Below are 21906 nucleotides of genomic sequence, written 5' to 3'. Positions count from 1 at the left end.
GCACCAACCGCATGCTCCTGCAACACCAACACCACCCCTGTGGTGTTTACAGTCTGAAACTTCCTTTCCTTGAATATTGTCTGGGAAGCTTTTCTTCCTTGAGACTTGGGGCATGGAGCCCTGCCCTTCACAAATAACCTTGGTGTGTTTTTAGGTTCCCTGATATTCTAGGACATTTGCTGCAAATGCAACATTTGCCTTGTGGTGTCTGTATCTTCCAGAGTCCTTATGTTTGGGTTTATTAACAGACTTCTTAATTAGTCCTCAGGAAAGAAATTCCCTTGACACTGCAGAGGTTGGTTGGTTTGTTATTGTTGTTTAAGATATTTTAATTAGAACTTTGCAAATGATTTAGAAGACCAGCTTGTGAGGATAAGTTTTGTTTTCAAGGCAATACAGGTAGTACTGGAACTAGGACGGGCTCTGATTTTTGGCAGAAGTTTAGAGTCCACACTTTTCTGGTCTGCTTTGCCCTGCTCTGTAGGTTCATATTTCTTTCCTCTGGGTTGAAGAGCCCACCTTCTTGATATCCAATCTCATGCAGCTTCTTACAAGTACACATTGTTGAGATACTCTGGAACTGTCCACTGTCAAGGTCAGTTTTGGTAGTGATGATGACAAATTCTAGGAGTGATACTCACTGGTAGTTTTCTTTTTGTGTTGTCTATAGTGGTTTTGGTTTTTGTTTTGTTCATGGCTCAACAGTTTTCAAAGCACATCTTCAGGAGGGTAATATTTGGGCATTTCGAGAATTTAAAACTCTTGTCACCATTTTTATCTCTACCAGTTGGTTTTGTCACAGTGGTAAGGACCTTCCCTTTTTAAAATTGAATTTATTGGGGTGACATTGGTTAATAAAATTACATAGGTTTCAGGTACACAATTCTATAAATACATTATCTGTATATTGTGTGTTCACCACCCCAAGTCGAGTCTCCTTCCATCACTGTTTATCCCTCCTTTACTCTCTTCTCCCTTTCCCCACCCTCCTTTCCCTCTGGTAGTCACCACACTGTTGTCTGTATCTATGAGGGTTTTTTTGTTAGTTTGTTTTTTGTTTTTTGTGTTTTGCTTATCCCTTTGTTTTTAATTGTGGATTTAACTGGTGTGGACTTCTGCTTGGAATTTCTTCCTGAAATATCTCATTGATTGGGGATATCTGCCATTCTTCTGCTAGCCTGGCTCCTGGCTGCAGGAGGCTTCCCTTTTTTGGTCTTTTAGCTGTAGGTCTTCTCTTTGGGTTTTGTCAGGTTACCCCGCCACCTTGCAAGATAGGCATGATGACGAAACAGCTGGTTTCTGGAGTTCTGGCTGCTTCAGCACGTTGGTACCTGGCTACAGTGACGTTTTTACGCCTTTAGTAGCTCAGTTGGGTGTCAATGATGGGATCTTGTAATCATCTCCTTGTCCGCACTGTCTCTCAAGTACTTTGGTACTTTGAAGTAAAATGCTTGCTTAAGGGTGCAGTTTTCATATAAAAATCGAAACTTAGCATAGGAATTAAGATGTGATTACAGGTCCACCATCCTTTATCTGCAATTCTGAAATACCCAGAACTCTGAATAACCTCAAGTTCTTTTGTTACTTATTTGGCCGCAAATCCTAACTTGAACTCTAGCAAAACCTGACCTAAACTCTCTTATTCATTTCCTGTAGTGCGACTATTCATCCATTTTGCTGCAAAATTATGAATGTATTTTATTACAGGGTAGTATGTCAGGCCTTACCCTGGTGTTACATAATATAAAGTATATGCACTATTTTACCTTTCTGAAACCTGCGCATTTCTGAATCTGGAAACTCATTCTGGTGCACGATCAGGGAATGGTACATCTATTTTGGCATTGTAAAGGACGGAAATTCCTTTGTACCCGTTGACCACTTATTGACCATCAGACCTTTGAAGTTTGGGGAAACATGCAAATCCTGGTTTCCTGACAGTTGAACATTAATTGGTAATGCAAACGCAATTTAATTGAGGATACATTTATATTAATGAAAAATTTATTGGATTCCTCCTCTGATATGTTTCTCAAAGCTGTCTGATTTCTCCAGCCCTGCTGCTGTGAGTTCAGGCCGCCATCTTTTGTCTGCATTACTGCAGTGGCCTCCTTAGTGTTCGCCCTGCCATCTGCCTTGCCCTTCCCCCATGTCTCCTACACAGTGCAGCCAAGTCATCCTGCTGTTAAAATCCTTCAAGACTCCCTGCTGCTCTGTGGATGAAGTCCAGTCAGACCCTTTCACGTGGTTTACATGGCCTTTTCTGCATATGCCTTTATCTTTATTGCTTACCATTTCTCTCCTTTCACTTGACATTTAGCCCGAACTTCCTTTGGTTCTTTGAACTTGCCTCTGACCTTTCTCTATGCTGTTACCTCTTTCTGTGTTTCTCTGGCTTGCTCTGATTTCAACTTCTGGGCTTAGACCAGATGTTACTTCTTTTAGAAACTCTTCCTGGACCCTCTGCTGGACTCCTAGCACCCTGTACTTCCTCTTCCTGAGTGGGTGTTGGTCTCTATCACTAGGCTATTCTCTCCACGACGGGAGGGATTATGTTTCCTTTGCTTCCAGTAGAGTGTCCCCAAGTAAATTCTTAGGAAATATCTATTGGATGAATACATGATTGATTTCACAGGAATTTGGTTTACATACAGATTTACTATGGAAATCATATGTTAGCAGTGTGAGTTTTGTTCTCTTAAGTATGTAATTCAAGACAGACACAGTGGGATTCTTAAAATTTGAAGTGCAGTGCCAGGCAGTGGAACTTGAGTCCTTCAGAATTTTGATGGTTAAAAATTTCTCATTTGTAGTTACAAAATAATGAATGTGGCTTACCATTTTCTGGTATACAGAAAATTGTAGCAAGTCCATTGTAACGTCTGGGTCTATATAACAAGGCTAGCCCTGCATTCTGGGAGGCGGCCCATGGAAACAGTGCTTTTTAAATCTGGTTCATGATGAAATCTGTTCAATTCTGTATAACAGATGCCTTCACCAGTGTCCTCCACAACGGAGCTGATCTTTACAAAGGAAAACATTGTTTTGCAACTCACCACTTGTAATATCATTATATCTAAATTCTTTGTGAAATTCTTGAATCTTGCGGGCTGTGTATTGATGTTTTTCATACTGTGTGTCTCTCCAGGCTGCTCTAGCTCTAAGCCAGTAGCTGCCCTGTGAATCTTCTTTCCCTGATGTGGCCTAACATCAGCTTCCCTCTGTTGATTCCCAATGTGTTTCCTGCCCCGCCCCCCTCCAGTTTCACATAGGGATGTATTAGTTAAGGTATTGGCTAAGCTATTCTAATTAAAAGACCCCAAAATGCAGTCCATGCAGGTGGAGCAGCTCTACGATATGTAATACTTCAGGGACCCAGTTTCCTTCCATCTTGTGGCTACCTCTGTCCCTTAGGGTGTTGTATTCTTTGACGTGCTTGAACTTGGGCCACTTCATGCCTTTGTTCCCCCTGGCTGGTAGGAGAAAAGAGCAGAAAGTCAGAGTAAGCACATTTCTTTTACATAAATGATGTGGAAGAGGGACAAATTATTTCCTCCAACATTTTGCTGACCAGAACTTTATCACATGACAACACATCTGTACTGTCAAGCTGTGTGGCCTATATCCAGCTAAAATTCTTACTACTATGGAAGAAGGGAAAACCTTCCCTTCTTATAGTCTGCCACAGAGATTAAAACAGAGTGGGTCGGAAGCCACACTCCCTAGATCCACCTCCCATACTGTTATTCATTACATTATGTTGTAGCCTCCAAAACCACTTCTAACGTGACCCTGTTTCCACAGTCCTGCTCGGAGTTAGTTCTTTATATTTCCTGTCTCGCTTTCAACATGCAGCCATGCAATTTCATGGATGGCGTAGTGTCTCCTTTCTGTGTAGGAGCAATGTAGAAGTGGGCTCTTTCTAGGTAGTGACCCAGTGGCCTGTATGAACACCAGCCCGTGCTGTTGTTAGGAGTCTGGAGAGAGTTAATGAACACAACTTTGTTGTTTATTTTAGTGAAATGTGACAGCTTAGGATAGTTTTGACAGTGAGACATGTGCTGTTTTGATCTCGCGGGGGAAGATTATCCAGTTTTCAGGCTTGTCTCAAAACTCGCCAGCGTGCTCGTGTGCTGCTGATCAGAAGCCAGGGTTTGGAGGATGGCTGCCCATCAGAAGGAAGCTGCTACTTAGAGTATAGGCTCTGTTTCATTGCTGTTCCTTATTTGGTCTTTCTGGAGTCCTTGGCCTTTTCAGCTTCAATATTCTCATTGGTGGAATGAGATATTAATACCTCTTATGGACCCCAATTCAGTTGTTGCGTATGTTATTGCCTTAGGGGGTTCCTTGAGTTCTCTGTGCCTTTGAAACAGTTTTGTGTCCTGGTCTTTTGAGGCATATTTCAGGTGAGTGAATTTAGAGTTTTATCATCTTAGGCATCACTGTTACTTACCTTGTCCCAGTTTGCCTGGTACAACCATCAGAGTTTCTGATTTAGTAGGCCTGGGGCCGGGCCCAAGAATTTGCATTTGTAACCAGTTCCCAGGTGAGGCTGCTGCTGGTGGACCCCACTTTGAGAGCCATGGTCCCATAGCTGCTGTTATAGCTATATTTAGTTTCTGGTTACTGTGTCTTCCTTTTACTCCTTCAGTAATCATGTACAAATCTAAGATCCCTTTTCTGGATCTTTTAGACCAAGGAATGGTATCTACTCAACTCCCTTGCTGTTAAGTAGCCACAGGGTGCTCCACCATTCCATGTTTATTTCCTGTAACCTTGCCCATGCCTTTGTAAATAGCCCCTTCATTAATTCATGCCCTCAGTTACCTAGTTTGAGGGTGCTGTTACTGGCCAGGACTCTGGATGATTCAGTGTTCAATGAGGAATTTTTTGAATTCATGGATGAATCAGGCAGGGATTCATAGTTTCTGAAATAAAAGACCTCCTCTCTTTTTCTCTTGGTCATCTTGCCCTTCAGGAAGAATACTTTAGGGTCTCTGCCAGGGACCACTTTGCTTAGAGGATCCCTTCCTTCCTCCCCCATGCGGAAGATCAGGAACACTGGGCAGAGCGGAGAGTGATGCCAAGAGCATCATTATATTTTCATGGCACTTTCAGTCATGCTGATTATGGTGCAAGCATTTCAAGGACAACACTTCTGAGTGATGGCCAGCACAGCGTGCCTCTAATGACACCCTAGGCAAATAGGAATAGAGTACTGAAGAACTATTAAATATTCATACACCCCCACATATGCATACATGTGGATGCAGGCGTGCAGGCATGTGCATGTGTGTGCACATCCATATCTACACCCTTGGTTTCAAATGCAACACAGCGGATGGGAATTGCCATCCCAGTACTTGGGGATATAGATGCAAACACCAACAGAGAAGCATGTAAGACTTGCCCTTTAATTAGCATCTGCAGCTGCTGCCATCAGAAGGGTCTGTCTCTGTTGGCCTGAATGTCTTTTCTTTAAAAGAGCAAGTCCATTATAGCTCTAAGCCAGGCGCGTCTGTCAGCTGCTGTGCTTTCTCTGCCATCCACAGAGTTGTCACACTGTTTAGGGCTTTCACTGTAGGGCTCTTTTTCCTTGTCCCGCTTCCCTGGCCTTTGATCACCATGCCTCGGTGATCACCATTTGGGTGACCTACAGCTGTTCAGTGCGTGCAGGGACATCTCCCGTCCTTATAAAGATGGGCGATTGTTGCTTCAGTGCTGATGGGCTAGTTATTTTCCAGCCCTTTGTTGTCAGTGATCTTGTCTTGATTTGCAGAAAGGCTCCAGGTCATTATTGGGGGGCGAAGGGGGGGGAAGAAGCACCGGAAGTGATGGCTATATTAAAGCCAGGTTTCATACAAGGGCACCTTTTCTATAGAAACTTTTCAATTGATAAGAGTAGGGAGCCATGTTGGCTTCAAAACCACAGTACAGTGCTGGGCTGGCAGCATCAAAATCACCCTGGTAGCTCCTGAAAATGCAGATTCCTGGACCCCGCCCACGGAACTTGATCCATGAAGTCTGAGTTGGTCCCTGGATGGTTATGATAGGGAGGAGACATACTTTACCTTTTCATATTGCTTAAGTTAAAAACATTTTTTTCATTCCATTAGAATTCCAATTCTGTGAAGGTAGCTGTTTTCCTAATATCCAGAATAGTGCCTGACACATAGTAGGCACTCAGCTACTTATTTGGATGAATGTGTTTTATCTATTTTAAAATAGTGCTTCCCGAAGTGTTCTGGTGGGCAGGCAGGTTTGAGATGCCCTGCTCTAGAGGACTTCCCAGTCTCCTTAGTTAGAAACCACATTTCGGGGGGATCAACACCTTACTGGGCATCACTGAATAGTAAAACCAGATGCTATAAATGATCAGTGGCACAGCCTGGGTGGTGACTTTGGCCTTGGTTCATTCATAGTGTTCTGTTGATGCTGGTCTTAAAGACTCTTAGTTTGTGACTTTAAAAAAAATTATTTTTATTTTTGATTTTAGTGAAAGGGGAAGGGAGGGAGAAGAAGGACAGAAACATCAATGTGAGAGAGAAACATCAATTGGTATGGGGACCAAACCTGAAACCAAGGCATGTGCCCCGACTGGGAATTGAGCTGGTGACCTTTCAGTTTGTGGGACGATTCCCAGCCAACTGAGCCACACTGACCAGGGCAATTTGTGACTTTTACACTTGACCTTAGCCAAAAGGCCAAGAAGCAGTCAATTTGTGACTTTTGATGATGCTTTTGGAGCCTCTTGATTTGGTACCATTTTTAAAAGCCCAAAAGTGTTTTCTGAAAGTGCCTGAGTCCTGGTTCTTTATTGTACAGTATCTCTAAGCTCAACAGCAAAATGATTGATTAAGCTTGGGCTGGTTACGCACAAGCTGTCTTCCCCATGGGCTCCATTCATACCAGGATGAGTGACTCTACCCCAGTAGGATAGTTTTAGGATATGGGTGACATCTTGGGATAGCCAAATCTACTCAATAAATGTTTAAGCTGAGTTCTCCTAATGATGCACAGCTGGAATTTTTTGAATGGTAATCTGGAATCATGTTGGTGGGTCAAGTTTGATTAGCTTCTTTGATAAGGACCTAGTCTATTTAGAGGTTTGTCATTTCATATGTCTATTTTGGCTTCATGTAGTGGAGCATGCTGCCTAGCAGCTGTTGTAATTTTTGTTGCTTGTCTTCTCAATCAGTCCTGGTTTTGAAGAAATAAAAAGGTTGTTTGACTCATAGAAAAGACTAATCTAGTTTGGGTAGGGATTTCCAGCTCAGAAAATTTTATTTTATTTTTTGAATAGCATGCATATGTTTTTGCCTTTCTAAGAGATGGTTCTTATTTTTACTGGTAATTGCAAATAGAATCTTCAGAAGTAGCTGTTAAATACTAAATAGTGGTCAGTTCATGAGTTGTTACAAGTTGCCAGTGGCTGCTATATATTTGATTTTCTCATCCTTAAACTTAAAAGCTGCTCTATATTTCACATCTTTAAGAGAGCCAGACTAGAACATTTATAACTGTAATGTGTCGTCATAAATATGCATTGTTCTTATTTTAAGACATTTCCGTTCTAAAAGTGTGAGTACTTCTGTTATTATCTGTGAGTTTTTTGGGGATGTTTAAGACCTTTTTAATGCACTATATATTTAAAACAGACGTAAAAATTAGCATTCACCCACATACCCAGGGCCCATGGAGAACCAGGTTGGGATGAGTGGGTGAGCTACAGGTTGCTAGGTGGCTCCTCTAGCATGGGGACAAGTAGCTTATGTCTGCTATGAATTTGGGGGAAATAAAGTCTACATTTAAGTTGCCTCCCCTTCTAAGTGTTGCTGTTCTTGTTAGTTCTTAAATCAAATATTTTTTCAGCAATGGCAGTGCAAATGGAACCTTTCTCTTCAAATTGTAAGAAGAGTAAGGTTCCATTTGCTCAGTCCAGTATCTGCTTGAGTATCTGCTATGTGTAAGATGCCATGTGAATGGGGGAGACTCCCAGGTCTTGTGGAGCCCTCTGGGGGGGACGGCAAGTTGCGATTCCTTTAGGAGGGTGGGGTTGGCTTGGTTCCAGGCAGAGTCCCTACTGGACTAGCCTGGGGCCTCTGGGCATATGTACAAGACGTTCCTTGTTTGACTTGACTGGAGCATTCTTTTACTTCTGGACTAAAAGCAGAGAGGAGTTTGAAGGAGGATGCATAGAATTCACATCCCAGAGTGAAAGGACATGAGCCATGTGGAGGACCTTGGTGCCAGGCTGTGTATTGCGATGGTTCCGTTCCCTGGTGTGGAGGAAATATTTTGCTAATCAAAGATTTTGCTTAATTTCTGCTTCTAACTTTTTTTCCCTATGTATATACTAGCAAATATAACAATTTGTTTTTTTTAAATCATAAGAAAGGGTTGTGCTTTTTCCTGAATGTGATGTGATATCACTTTATATTATCATGGATAGCGTTCCATGGCAGTATGAATAGATCGACTCCATCCGTTTTTAATATCTGCATTTGTCCCATTGTTTAGATGTATCATATTTTCACAGTTTCTTAATGATGGATATTTGGGTGATTTCCAGGTTTTTTTCTTCTGTGTTACAAATAATGCTGCAGTGAATCTGTTTATCTATCTGTGTACAAACTATTAAAAGTTCTTATAAAATAAATAGTCAGAAGTGGAATTATGAGGTCAGACAATATACATTCACATTTAAATATTTAATAGAGTCAGATTGCCTTCTACAGTGACTGACTATTAAAGGCAGAGATTGCATCACATTTGTTGCATGCCTCCCCTATTCTGCTGGGTGCTGAGGGCAGTGAAAATGGGTACAAGAGGGTTTGTTGCCCTCCAGGAATTTCCGTCTAGTACCTAGTCCTCTGGAATATCTAGGGTGTCCGTGTGGGTGGGTAGGTGTGTGGGTGGGTGTATTTAATTCAACTTTTGAAGCTTGCCTTGCAGACATTGTGCATGGTGTCTGGTACTAGTCTTTCACTGTGTTGATTCCCTTGGGGAATGGGTGTAATTTCCTTAGGGCAGAGGCCTCTTTCTGTGTGACTTACAGTATGTCTCACCCATCTTCATTACTTTGTGGAGACATCGTAATTATAACACGTCAGGCAGGATTTGAGGAGCTAATTGAGACATTTCCTTTTTGGGGGTGTAAGAGGAATTAATAACTTTGGCATTCTATACAGGTCATGGAATATCAGCCTGGAGGGGACTTGCTGTCACTTTTGAATAGATATGAGGACCAATTAGATGAAAATATGATTCAGTTTTACCTAGCCGAACTGATTTTGGCTGTTCACAGTGTTCATCAGATGGGATATGTACACCGGTAAGTGAGACTCCCTGGTAGTATACTGAAAATTTATCTGTATCACCTAAGAGTTCCAACAGTAGAATAAGTGGATGAATGATTTCAGCATCAAAATAACACTTCATCCAATTTTTAACCAGTCTTAACTAAAACGGGCTGAAACTAAGTTCTCCAAAATGGCAGACATTTGAGCTCACCCATTCAACAGTGAATAGATTTAGAATTGTAACATTCTCAGGTTTGCCAGGAAGATCTGTAAACGTAGTTAACAAGACCAGAAACTCTTAGGTGGGTTCTTTGGGTTGTACTGTAGAAAACCAGAATGTGATTTGCAGAAGGAATTGACATACCGTGTAGGAAGAGAACACCATGGAGTTGTACTTCTGACCTCACCTGTTAGTAATTTACATACGTGTTCCACAAAATCCTCATTCAGGAAGTGTGTCTGTGCATCTCATATGATGTTTTATGTATATCCGAGAATGTTGTGGAAATGGAGCGATGGTTAGAACAGGAATCAGAGGAATCCTCCTCCTCCTCCTCTTCAATTTGTTTTGCAAAATGTATGCTTGTTACTTATATCCACCAATAGGGAGGTCTATATAGCGGAATACAGGCACTCAGATTCTTGGCTGAATCAATATCCTAGTTAGTGAGTGCTTGCTGATTGTCATGGAGAAGACAACACTGATTCGTGTCCTGATTTTCATACAGAGACATCAAGCCTGAGAACATTCTCATTGATCTAACGGGACACATCAAGCTAGTGGATTTTGGATCGGCTGCTAAAACGAACGCAAATAAGATGGTAACAAAATGCAGTGAGATAGTGGTCTGTGGTCCACATGAGTTTGGGAGCTGCTGGGATAAAGCTGAGTGACCTTTTGGAGTCTTTGTCTGGTGGGGTATGCAGTTTACTTTCCAGGGGGCTGAGTGGGGATGGGGACACCGGGCTGTTTCCCAGACTTACTCGACCTTGGCACCTTTTTATGTTATGATACCCGTTAATACCCTACCAGACATTTTTAGGAACATTCTTATAGTTTGGTTAAAAAGAAAGGAAAATGCTTTGTTTGTTTTTCCCTTTACTTTCCTTGCCTATTATAGATCGTTTTCTGTTACATTATGGTTTTTTTTTAACCTTAAAATATTTTGATGAAATGTAACTTTCTTTATGTCAAATCCTGTATCTTCTGTGCAGCAAATTTTAATTAATCATCAGAGAATTTGAACTAAATATCCTTCCTTAAGCATTAAGGACTAGGTGTTCAAAATGTCAATTCTAAGTCCTGGAACTATGGTAAAAATTAAAACGTGTTCCATGTGCCAAGTAGTAAGGCAAGAGGGTAGCTATTGTGATCAAAAGTGAGAATACTTTAGGGGAAAGATGACAAAAATATATATATATATTTAATAATCTTCTAATAAGAGTACATGTTAAACTGTGAATATGGAAGTCAATTATGTAAAAAATGGTAGGTCTAAGAGAAAACCAAGTTAGATTTTAAGAGTAATTTCACAACTGAACCACTTGGTGACCTAGACAAGTCCTTATGAATTTGGCTTTTTATTCTTTCTCTAGAAAATACTGATTCTAGTAAAAATGCACAGATTAAGAGGTTAGAGAAGCTGCTCTTCAAAATGCCCCAGCTGTGAGGGTTAAGTCCTTTGTGAAAGGGCAATATGTAAAATTACCTTTTTTCCCCCTCAGCTTGCTTGGAGGAAAGGTGGTTATTATTTCATATTATGTCTTATAATCTATTCCCTTGATCATTATATTAAGAATTAGATTATAGAACCAAAGCATTTAAAAAACATTATGTACAGTTCAGAAACAGGCATGAAAACTTAGGTATTGAATTTATGGTAGAATAAAGCCCAGAAAAAATGTTAAGTAAAACAAAAGTTTTACAACCTAGGATTAAAAAACTTTTACATTGCATTCATGACTTTAAAAATCCATGCATCTAGAAATAAATTGAATCACAGGTACATAATCAGCACCACTGACATTTTGTTATGGGACTGTCCTGTATGTTACAGGATGTTTAAGCTGCATCCCTGGCCTCTGTTGACTAGGTAGATGCCAGTGGCACCTCCCCCACCAGTTGTGACAACCCAAAATGTCTCCAGACATTGCCAGTTGTCCCCTGGGTGGCAAAATCACCCCTGTTCGAGAACCACTGCAGTGGATTGAGAAGCATCAGAAATCTAGTTCATGAGAGCTAGGAATAATGTATTTGCTGTAGGAAAACCTACTTGAAATGCGAGGTTAGGGTCCAAAGTCACTGCTGGGGAATTAAGCTGAGGCCCTCTCTGCATCTGGAGTCACTCCCTTCGGAGCCCTTTGTGGAGAGACAGGACTGCTTTTCATTTCTGATTTCTGTTTTTCAGTATTTCAAACTGCCCTTTTCACTTCTTCTAATTGTAGCAACCTTCACTCCAGGCAGGGAGCCTCCCGGAGGCACTCAGTTTTATCTGCAGCTCAACGATCTTAACCCTTGGTTATTTTCATCAAGGAGATGTGGTACTCAGTTCTGTACACTCGAGAGTATTGTACCTCCTCTCTTCTTGGAGACAGAATAATTTCTCTAGAACTTTCTGCTTTTAGGGCTGAGAATGTGACCAGCAGAGAAGGAATTTTCAGCATTGTTTTAAGTGCAAAAGCCCTTTTATTATAGAAGACCAAGCATCTGCATCCAAGATTAAGTTTACATGTACAATTAATGTTTTTTGGGTATTTTTCATCAGTGGTGGTAGGTTTAAAATGTGTTTCCTTTAAATAGAATGTTTTATAGGCCTAAAGTAGGTTCTAAATGTTTTTTGTACTCAAAATATACTATATAAAATTGAATCCACATTGACTGAAATTATGTTACTCACCCCAAATCAATGAACCATTTCCCCTACCACTCCCAAATATTATCTATGCATTTTGGATATTTATGAATCTTAAATTTGTTGTGTTTCCATCTTCTATTGTCTTTATTTCAAGCTTTTTAGTCAGAATATTGCTTTGGAGTATTTTTGTTAGTAAACACAGGTGGACACATTGCCTGTGTTTACTAACAACTTTGGGTGTTGAGCTGAGATGGGCCGTTGACATGCTGTGTGACTTAGGTCACCCATTTCACCTTATTAGAATCTCAAAGAATAGTAAACAGCTAACATTTCCAACCTGTCTCCTTCAGCTCTCAGGAAAATAATTGTAAGAAGGTTATAAATAAATATTACAAATCAGCCCCATTTAGCAGTTGGAAACCCATAGGAGATAGCCCTTTTTGAGATTTATGTAGGAGTGAAAAGATTTTATTTCTTTTCCACAAATGGAACAACATAGACTTTCTTACCCCCTACTTCTTCAGAGGTGTGTGCGCTGGGCAGCTGGATGGGAAAAAATAGGCTGAAGCACTTTTGTGTTTAAGCATTTTATGGGAAGGGGCTTGGAAAGAGGAAGACAGTGGTGTCTTACCTTCTCATCTGCTTTCTGCTTGTAAACGAATCTGTTGGGTTAGTCCTCTTCTTTCTTTCTTTTTAAAAATTCTCTCTCTCTCTAAATATGACTGACCCTTCTGTCTCTAGTCATTTATTGTTTCCTCCTAAACTGGTGTATTTTCTTCCCTGCCAATATAGTGAAAATTAACTAAAGTTCATAAAACTGGGGCCTGTCAGGAAGGCTGGATTCCGCTAATATCTCCCCCAGATTAGCTGGCTTGAGTTGCCCCCAGAGGAGAGTGAAAGCATCTTGCAAAATCCTTATCAGGATATGTGAGGTTACATGTTGAACAGGTTCCCCCCCTACCCTGAAAAAAGATTTTATTTATTTATTTTAGACAGAGGGGAAGGGAGGGAGAAAGAGAGGGAGAGAAACATCAATGTGTGGTTGCCTCTCACGTGTCCCCTACTGGGGACCTGGCACGCAACCCAGGCCTGTGCTCTGACTGGGAGTCAAACCTGCAACCCTTTGGTTTGCAGGCTGGCACTCAATCCACTGAGCCACACCAGCCAGGGCTTGAACAGCTTTAATGTGCTTGGAGATCAGCAGCTAATGGGAAGTTAGTAGTCATTAAAAGTCTTTGTCAATTCTTATTAATTACTATAGTAGGAGATGTAGAAAAGGCGAGCTGGAGAGTATTTTCTTTTTTAAATTTAGAAAATTTACAAAATGATGAGATACAAATGTATATGATCACATACTCGTACTGGCAAGACTTAGTTGGGGAGTCATCTGACTTTCTTTGATAAGTCTAATCATGAGTTTGAAAATGAGGCATTGACAGTTTATACCTTTTTCTGGGTCGTGCTGATAGCCAAATTCCTTTCAATTCTTTGGTTGTGAACAAGTAACCAAGCCAAGTGAGTTACAAACAGGGAGAACTGGATAGTTTCAAATAGCCTAGTGTGATGAGAAAATAAAATCCAACAATGTGCAAATGACACGTATTTGAAAATTGTGTATTAATGGTTCTGCAAGGTAATCAAGCATAAAGGGTAAGCAAACATTTAATCAACGATACAGTGACATTACCAACACCTAGTTAAGTCAAGGTATTATAGTCTTTCTTTTCTTATTTTGATATTTAAAAGATATTTCTCACTGTCATTATTAAGTTTCTTTCCCACCCCTTCTGTCCCCCAAACCCTGCAGTTTAATCCTAACCTTGCGTTGAGCTCATTAACATTTACACACACTTTAAAACACAGAAGTCTGGGCTCAGCCTGCCCCACGTCAAGGCTTCCTCTTGACTTAAGCTACTTTCAGTTCCTCAAGCTTAGGGTGCCCTATCTATATTTTCTCCTTTCTCTTTGCTTTCGTCCATCAACATAGACCCGTAGGTTTCTCGGGTGGTGTGGCCATTTAGCTTTCCCAAGTAGGCACTTGCAGTGGACATCCTGTCGCCCAAAGCAGTGGATGACACTGGTGTCAAGAATAACAGTATCACACTGCTTTCTGGTTTACAGTTTGGAAAAAACTATGGTGGGCCCTAGGCAGGTGGTAAAAAGCGAGGGAGTAGTGAGAATGAGTCTGGGTCCTATCACAGTGGGTCTCTGGGGCAGAAGGATGGGCAAAATTGAGGTTACAGGCTGAAGGAGCTTGGGTTTTTTTTCACTGGGGAAGGGAGACCTCCTAGTGTCCTCTCTAAACACTTGCTTTCCTCTCGATTCCCAAAGCAAAGCAAATTTACTTTCTTGATATGAAGCCCAGCATTAAAGACATGTGGCCTTCTTACCCATAAAACCTCTTGGCTTACTCTGGGGCACTTCACATCCATTGATGAGGAGCGTGTATGCCTGATATCAGGCCCTCTCTGTTGTATGGGGGAGAAGGGGAGAAGGGTGATCCTTAGCCCTTAAATTTCGTGGCTCAGTCAAACTTGAAAACAGTCCTGACGACCAAAAGGGTTGCCAGCGTACTGCCTTGGAAGGGGTGGGGGTGAGGGGCAGAAAACCTGGGTCTGTCATGACCATCATTTCAAGAAACAAAGGACATTGAAACACTAAACAGCCAGAAGGACAAATTCTTAGAAAAAAAGGACAGGGCAGTTCTTTAAATGGAATATATTTAGCTTTACGAAAAGACATCCTACACTGTCCTAATCTTTCTTTGCCGAGGTCAGGTGCTTGGGTGCCGTTGGATTCAAGGGCTCTGGTGGGGAGGGAACCAAGGAACAGGATTGGGGGTGAGGAGAATGAAGTCATTAACATTTGACCTCTGGTGCACGTTTTCATGTCTTACCCTGTGGATGTGGCAAAGTCAGAATGTTGATCCCGGATATTTAAACTTGAGATATAACGCATTTGTAATATTTGTTGCCAGCTAGCTGTTCGTTTTTAGGTTGATCGTATAGATTCATCTTTAGGACTTACTATCACTTTGCTGTTTCATAAGTAAGAGAAGTCCTATCGTATCAGTAACGTGTACCAGGACAGGTATCTTCCATTTCAGGTATGTATTCTGCTCTCATTGTACTGTAACCAGAGGGCATGTATATCATCAACAGCTCTTTGCCTTTTGCCTTTGGATTATATTACGTGCTTTAAGAAAAATTAGTAAATCATTTGCATTTCCTGACAGTGTGCCTCTTGACAGAGGTTTAAGTGCCTGCGAGAATAGTAATCAGTGGCAAATCAGCTGGTGTCGGAACTGTGGCTGTTGGCAACCTGTCTGAGGGCCGTTGAGAGTTTGTTGTGTGCATTTTATTTATGTTTCTAGGTGAATGCCAAACTCCCGATTGGGACCCCAGATTACATGGCTCCGGAAGTGCTGACAGTCACGAATGGGGACGGAAAAGGTGTCTACAGCCTGGACTGCGACTGGTGGTCCGTGGGGGTTATTGCTTATGAGATGGTTTATGGAAGGTCCCCGTTCACTGAGGGAACATCAGCCAGAACCTTTAATAACATCATGAATTTCCAGGTAAAGAGCTATTAGTAGATTTTGAAGTAATCCTGAGAAACGTCATTTAAAAATTGTGAAATAAACATTTGTAGTGTATAAACCAGCAGTACTGGTTAATAACAATAGCACATACTTATATAGCACTGATTTTGTGTCAAAAGCTGTTCTAAACACCTTATTAATTATATTTTACTGACTTTTAGCCACCAGTAATTAATTGGAAGCCTATGTCATTATTTTGTGTACCATTACAGAAGAAAACTTGTTGCCAATTAGTCTATGATAGTTGATTGATTATAAGTGCATTTTGATTTCAGTACTGTTAAGTGTGAATGAATGTGAGTCTTAGAATTGATGAAATATAGTTTATTAACTTGGCAAATTCTGATAACCCTGTGAGGTAGAAATTACTATTTTCATTTAACAGATGAGGAAACCAAAGCACAGAGTAGATTAGTAGCTTGCCCGAAATGACACAGGTAGTCTGGTTTTGCAGTCCATGCTCTTGATATTATGCTATATACTGCTTCCTAGTACTAATAGATATCCACTATGATTGAGGACATGAATTAGAAAGACAGTAATCTATATAAAGTAGAATTTAAAACTATTTTCTAATAACGACTTTACACTATATCAAGCCCATTTCTTATAAATATATATGTTTTAATTTCAACCAAAAGGAAAACACATATTTCACAGGTTTGTTTATCTTACCAAATTTCATCTTTCTCAAATACTTAATACATATTTTTATATTTATAATATTTTATATGCTTGATACATACATATGTTATTTGTTATTCTTGAGTCTCCTCTTAAGTTAAAGTTACCCCTCAGATGATTCTTGGAGCTGATTTATTTTCTTCATTTTAATCCATCCATTTAGCAATGGGTGGATTGCATTAGGCATTGTTAGGTACCTGTACCAGGTTTACAGTGATGAGCAAGAAGGAGAAGGATCTCTCTGCCTTCTTCATCATCCTGCAGAACTCAGAATACGTTGTGTGTGTGCAAAAGCAGAATACAGAGGGAGGACGCAGGAGGGAGTGCAAGAGGTAGGCAGGGAAGAAGGGCTCGGGTTAGAGAGAGTGTTCTAGGCAGACAGAACAGTGTGATTTCTTCTGAAAGCTCTAAATAGCTCATCATTGTTGGACAGCAAAGAGCGAGATGGGAGTGTAGCTAGATGAAATGGGAGAGGAGCAGGGGTCAAGTCATGAACAATATTGAACCCTTGCAAAGGAACTAGGTCTACTGATGTGAGCAGGCCCTTTATTTTGGGAGCATGCCTTTGGTCCAAAGTGATGAGGGCACAAAACTTCCTTCTTTAGAAAAAGAAAAAATATATACGAGAGGTACTTTCTTAACTTTGGGACATGGGAAGCTGAATTTGCTAAGGAAATAATTATTTTATTTTTTGGAATAGCGTTTTTTGAAGTTTCCAGATGACCCGAAAGTTAGCAGTGAATTAGTGGATCTGATTCAAAGTTTGTTGTGTGGCCAGAAAGAGAGACTGAAGTTCGAAGGCCTTTGCTGCCATCCTTTTTTCTCAAAAATCGACTGGAATAACATTCGTAACTGTAAGTAGAGTTGGGTTCCTTCAAATCTGGTGTTGGGGTTAAGAGACACTTGAGAATGATCTGAAATTACTGTGGCCCACAGAAGCTGGTATAAATTGTGAAAATAAGGGCTTTAATTATCTACAGGATAGAAGAGGCTAATGATGTAGCGTAGCTGTCTTGGAGTGATAATTCCACTTTAAAATTATTTGCATAGAACTGGGTCATTTATCAAACTGTGTTGATGTGCCCTTAGAATATTATCTCTCAGTAAGTTAGAGAGATGGAGTTCTAAGGTGATCGCTTGGTTTCACAGAGTTTCTTCCCAGAGGAGCAGTGGGCCTGGGTATCTCATTCACAGGTTGGGAAAAAGATTCAGAGGTCAGGCAAAGTGCCCAGGTTGCTCTGCCAACGGCCAAGCCTGCACGAAAACTGTAAATGCCTTGTGTGTTCATTTGTTTCCCTCTAAAATGTTTGTCTTTGCTCACAAGCATGTAAAATCTTCATACGCACAGTGGATTCATTCATACATCCCTTTGTAATCAATTAGTGCCAACTAAATTCGTTAAAAACAAAGACCTGATTTATTGTCAACAAAACCAAAATGCTTGTAGTTTTACAAATCGGTAATTTTTTTGAACCTTTGTTCATTCTGTTCTTGGCCATGTTGCTGATTGAATGCTCTAGCGACCTGACCCAGTGATTACCATAGTTTAGAGTCAGTGGGAAAGCAATTGACCTGTTGGAGCTGTGTTTTGTTTTTGCTGATGTGGGGAAGTGGGAAAATGGAACTCATTTCCAGGAGTTGAAATGAGGCTTCTAGTTAGAACCACGTTGTAATTATCACAGCTTGCACCTTCAGCTGGAATATGTGAGTTGGGTTGAAATCCAGTGTTGTCCAGTTGAAAGCCATTTCGATGGTTTCTCTAACCTCCTGACAAAATATTTTAGTAGGCTGAATTTCCATAAGTCTGTTCTTGGGAATTTTTTTCTTCTGGTAGCCACATTGTTTTATTTTTCTAATCTTTAAGCATCAATCCCCCCAAACTTCCAAGGTTCCAAGTTTTTAATTAACGATATATTTTCGGTGTAGTCTATTTTGCTTTTAGAAAGACTTGATACATTTTCTTTTAGTTGCTGTTCAAATACTTAATCTTTTCTTGCTTTGCCTTTTTATCTCTAATATTTTTGAATAAGCAGCTAATTTTTTTATGCACGCACTTACTGATTATTCCTAACAACATATCTCTACCCAGGTAAGTCAGTGAATGGTGATTAATTACCTGAGCAACTTTATTTTATGTTTTGGTAAATCTTGACTTTTTAGTACTGTGTCAGAATTCTCAGATTCTGTTCTAATCTTTTCCTTTCAGGCTGTTGATAGGTTTTAGGCTTATTGAGTTTACAAGGAAGCGTAACCTCTGTTCTATAAATTATATAGTGCCCATGGAGGATACACGCCAGTGCAGAATGTGGCCCATGATGTTCATCATGAGGCCCGTTTTTGAAGGCCTTGGCCATCTTTGGGAGGAGATGACCCTGTGATGGATTACTAATGGTCTTGGTCATCCTAACACTTCTTGCTACTGCACTTGACTCACCAGGCCTTCTGTGGTTATCTTAGTTTTTCCTTATCTTTAACACGTGTTCTCCCTCCCTCCTCCACCTCCTGCATTTGTATAAGGGAATTCTCATCCAACTGAATCCTGACTATTTAAAACATTATTTTTAAAAGTAAAAATTGTATATATTTAAGGTGTACAGCATGATGATTTGATATATGTATACATGGTGAAATTATTACTGTAGTGAAGCTAATTAATATGTCCATCTCCTCACATAGTTAACTTTTTTCTTTTACTAAAAATTTATTTATTTATTTATTTATTTTAGAGAGAGGGGAAGGGAGGGAGAAAGAGAGAGAGAGGAACATTGATGTGGGAGACAAACACCAATCACATGTGCCCTGACTGGGCACCGAGCCTGCAACATGGGCATGTGCCCTGACCAGGAGTCGAACCAGCATCTGTTTGCTTTGCAGGTTGACACCCAACCAAGAGGTGAGCCACACCTGTCAGGGCTTACCTTTTTGTTGTTGTTGTGAGAGCACCTGAAATCTACTTTCTTAATTCCCAGAATTCGGGGTAGTGTTTTCAACTACAGTCAGTATGCTGTACCATTTCACCAGCATCGCCCCTCCCCCTCCATCCCTGGTGACCACCGCTCTGTTTGCTGCCTCTATGCATTTGGCTTTTTACACTTTTTAAAATTCTCACCTGAAGTTATACTTCTTCATTTTAGAGAGAGATGAAGGGTGGGGGGAGAGAGAGAGAGAAAGAGGGAGAAAGACATCAATTCTAGAGAGAAACATCCATTGGTTGCCTCTTGTACACACCGTGACTGGGGACCGAACCTGCCTTGACTGGGAATTAGCTGGAGACCTTTCACTTTGTGGGATGATGCTCAACCCTCTGAGCCACACTGGTCAGGGAAAAATATGTTTGCTTTTAAAAACTTAATGAAGACATATAGCCAGTAGCTCTTACAGTCTTAGGGGATATACAGGTGAATATTGATGTGTCTCTTGAGGGCTGTTCTGTTTTTAGAGAGTAAGTCATTGACAGGAGAAAATAGACTAAAAAGAGCTAAATGCTTATGAATTAGAACTATAGGATTCCCCCTCTCTAGTCTGAATTTAGAAGCTATATCCAGAGATGTTAAACATATGTAGTATTTTACTTTATTCCAAGATATAGTAAAACTTCTTATTTTAGCTATAATTGCTGAATTGAAAGGATAAAAATAAAAAATGTAGAAATCTGGGTGACAGGAATATCAGGGTAAGGAAATAAAGTTAGGGCTGAAGGTGAAGACAAGTTCCTGTCAAGTCGCTGGAAGACAGATTCGGGACTCAGCCTTCTAGTGGCCAAGGCAAAACGGAATAGGAACAGTTACAGAAGCCTCCGTTCTGCGGGAAAAAAATGCAGGATGGTTTGCTCAGAAGAGACTCGTTTTTCTGGATGCGGAGCCTTGAGGACTTTCATCAGTGGGTTCTCCGTGAATGAGGCCCCTTGTGCCCTGGTGGGCCGCAGCCCTCCAATATGTGCCCTGGAGATTTCCTGTGATTCTTCCTGCCGTGCCTCAGTGTCGGCCAACAATGCACCGTTAGATTTCAGTTTGGTGCTAAGTGTGGTAAATTAGTGCCTTTCCTGGGAGAAGACGGGAAACAGGAAATAGGTTTGCAGAGAAAGCCCATAAATTGGGAGTCCGCAGCCCTTCAATTCTCACTTGCCAGAAAACCTTCCACAATCAAGCAACCATGGAAATGGTTTGGCCAAAGATTCAAAATTATATTAAACATCTGGGACTATATTCAGGAGCCAACTTTCTAGTCGGTTCTATGAAGTGTGGTGATTGCATTTAGGTACATATTCTGAGGGAATGTTTGGATAGAATTAAAGAGGGAGGTTGGCAGGAGTCGAAAAATAGATGGAAGCCTGGGACAAAGAATAGGAGGTCCAGTTTGTTCCAGCCTGAGGGTTTGGAAGTAATTCTCAGTGTCCCACTTAAGAGAAAATGAGGGTGGCCAACTCTATTCCCTGGTGATAGAAAGGAAAGGTATAGCGCTGACACTTTGTGTTCTAAGACTCACCCTTCCTGTCCCTCAAAATTTTGACTAACAGAGAACACAGAATTGATAGCCAGATAGGGACCAGATTTGGCAAGGCAGGCTCTCAATAACCTTCGATGCAGCGGTCTATTAAATTCACCTATCCTGCCGAACAGAGAACAATGGTGAGCCTTCCCTTGTGGACAGGGAGGCGGCCAGAGTGGGCCTGGTGGACACGAGGAGGACGAGAGCGGTCACTTGAGTGCGTGCCACATCTGGACACGGGCAGTAGAACAGGATGTGTAGAGCCCAGTTCTCGCTTTCCCAGCACAGCACCCTGTATCCCAATGAAACACAGCCCAGGGAATGTCCAGCTCCTCCGTCCTTCGGGTAAGAGTGAGTTAAAGGCTGAGACTGGTTGTTTCTACCTCACGGGGTGAAGGACCCTGGATGGAAGCTCCTTAGTCCAGGAGAGGATTGGGGACAAAATATCCTCCCTTCCCAATGGTTAGCGGTAGCTTTATTAGGGGAATAATAGACATACGTACAATAAGTCATGTATTTTAGGTGTTTAGTTTAAGTTTGGCGTATGTATACCCAATGAAACCATCCCCACAATGAACATAGCCATCACCCCCGGAAGTTTCTTCTTGCCCCTTTGTAACCCTTCTCTCTCTACCACCCTCCCCCTTCCTTCCCTTGTCCCCAGGTCATTGATACTGCTAACACCCCGCAACACACATGAGAATCCCCCCAACAAAGCGTTCTCCAATTCTAAATGTTAGTGGTGCCACAGCTGAGGGACCCTGTGCTAGAGACATCCCCCACAGCAATTATGGGTGGAATGATATGATCTCTGGGGTTTGCTTTTAATAATCAGCAAGCTGCAAACAAGACAGGGAGGGGTGAGATGAAATGAAAATGGGAGTTGCTAGTTGTGGAAGCTGTGTGATGGGCACACGGGGATTCAGTTTTCTATCATACTAATTTTGTGTATGTGAAAGTTTTCATAGTAAAAATT

At 41.1% G+C, this 21906-nt stretch overlaps 1 protein-coding gene across 4 annotated transcripts in view; it reads left to right on the top strand.

Annotated features, from left to right (window-relative positions):
- CIT (citron rho-interacting serine/threonine kinase) overlaps window positions 1-21906 on the top strand; it is a 140656-nt gene that overhangs the window by 15962 nt on the left and 102788 nt on the right. For 3 of the 4 annotated variants that reach the window (XM_071221877.1, XM_045200958.2, XM_045200957.2), the window contains exons 6-9: window positions 9192-9334; window positions 10031-10124; window positions 15531-15734; window positions 17143-17296. In XM_071221877.1, coding sequence (XP_071077978.1) covers window positions 9192-9334; window positions 10031-10124; window positions 15531-15734; window positions 17143-17296 — 595 coding nt within the window. Of the gene's footprint in view, window positions 1-9191; window positions 9335-10030; window positions 10125-15530; window positions 15735-17142; window positions 17297-21906 lie in introns of those variants that run through there. The other variant, XM_071221879.1, reaches the window with a different exon arrangement.

The sequence above is a fragment of the Desmodus rotundus genome, chromosome 7 (assembly GCF_022682495.2).
Source record: "Desmodus rotundus isolate HL8 chromosome 7, HLdesRot8A.1, whole genome shotgun sequence".
NCBI classification, from domain to species: Eukaryota; Metazoa; Chordata; class Mammalia; order Chiroptera; family Phyllostomidae; genus Desmodus; species Desmodus rotundus.
Note: the sequence above shows the minus strand (reverse complement) of the source record. Positions and strands in the feature narration are given on the sequence as shown.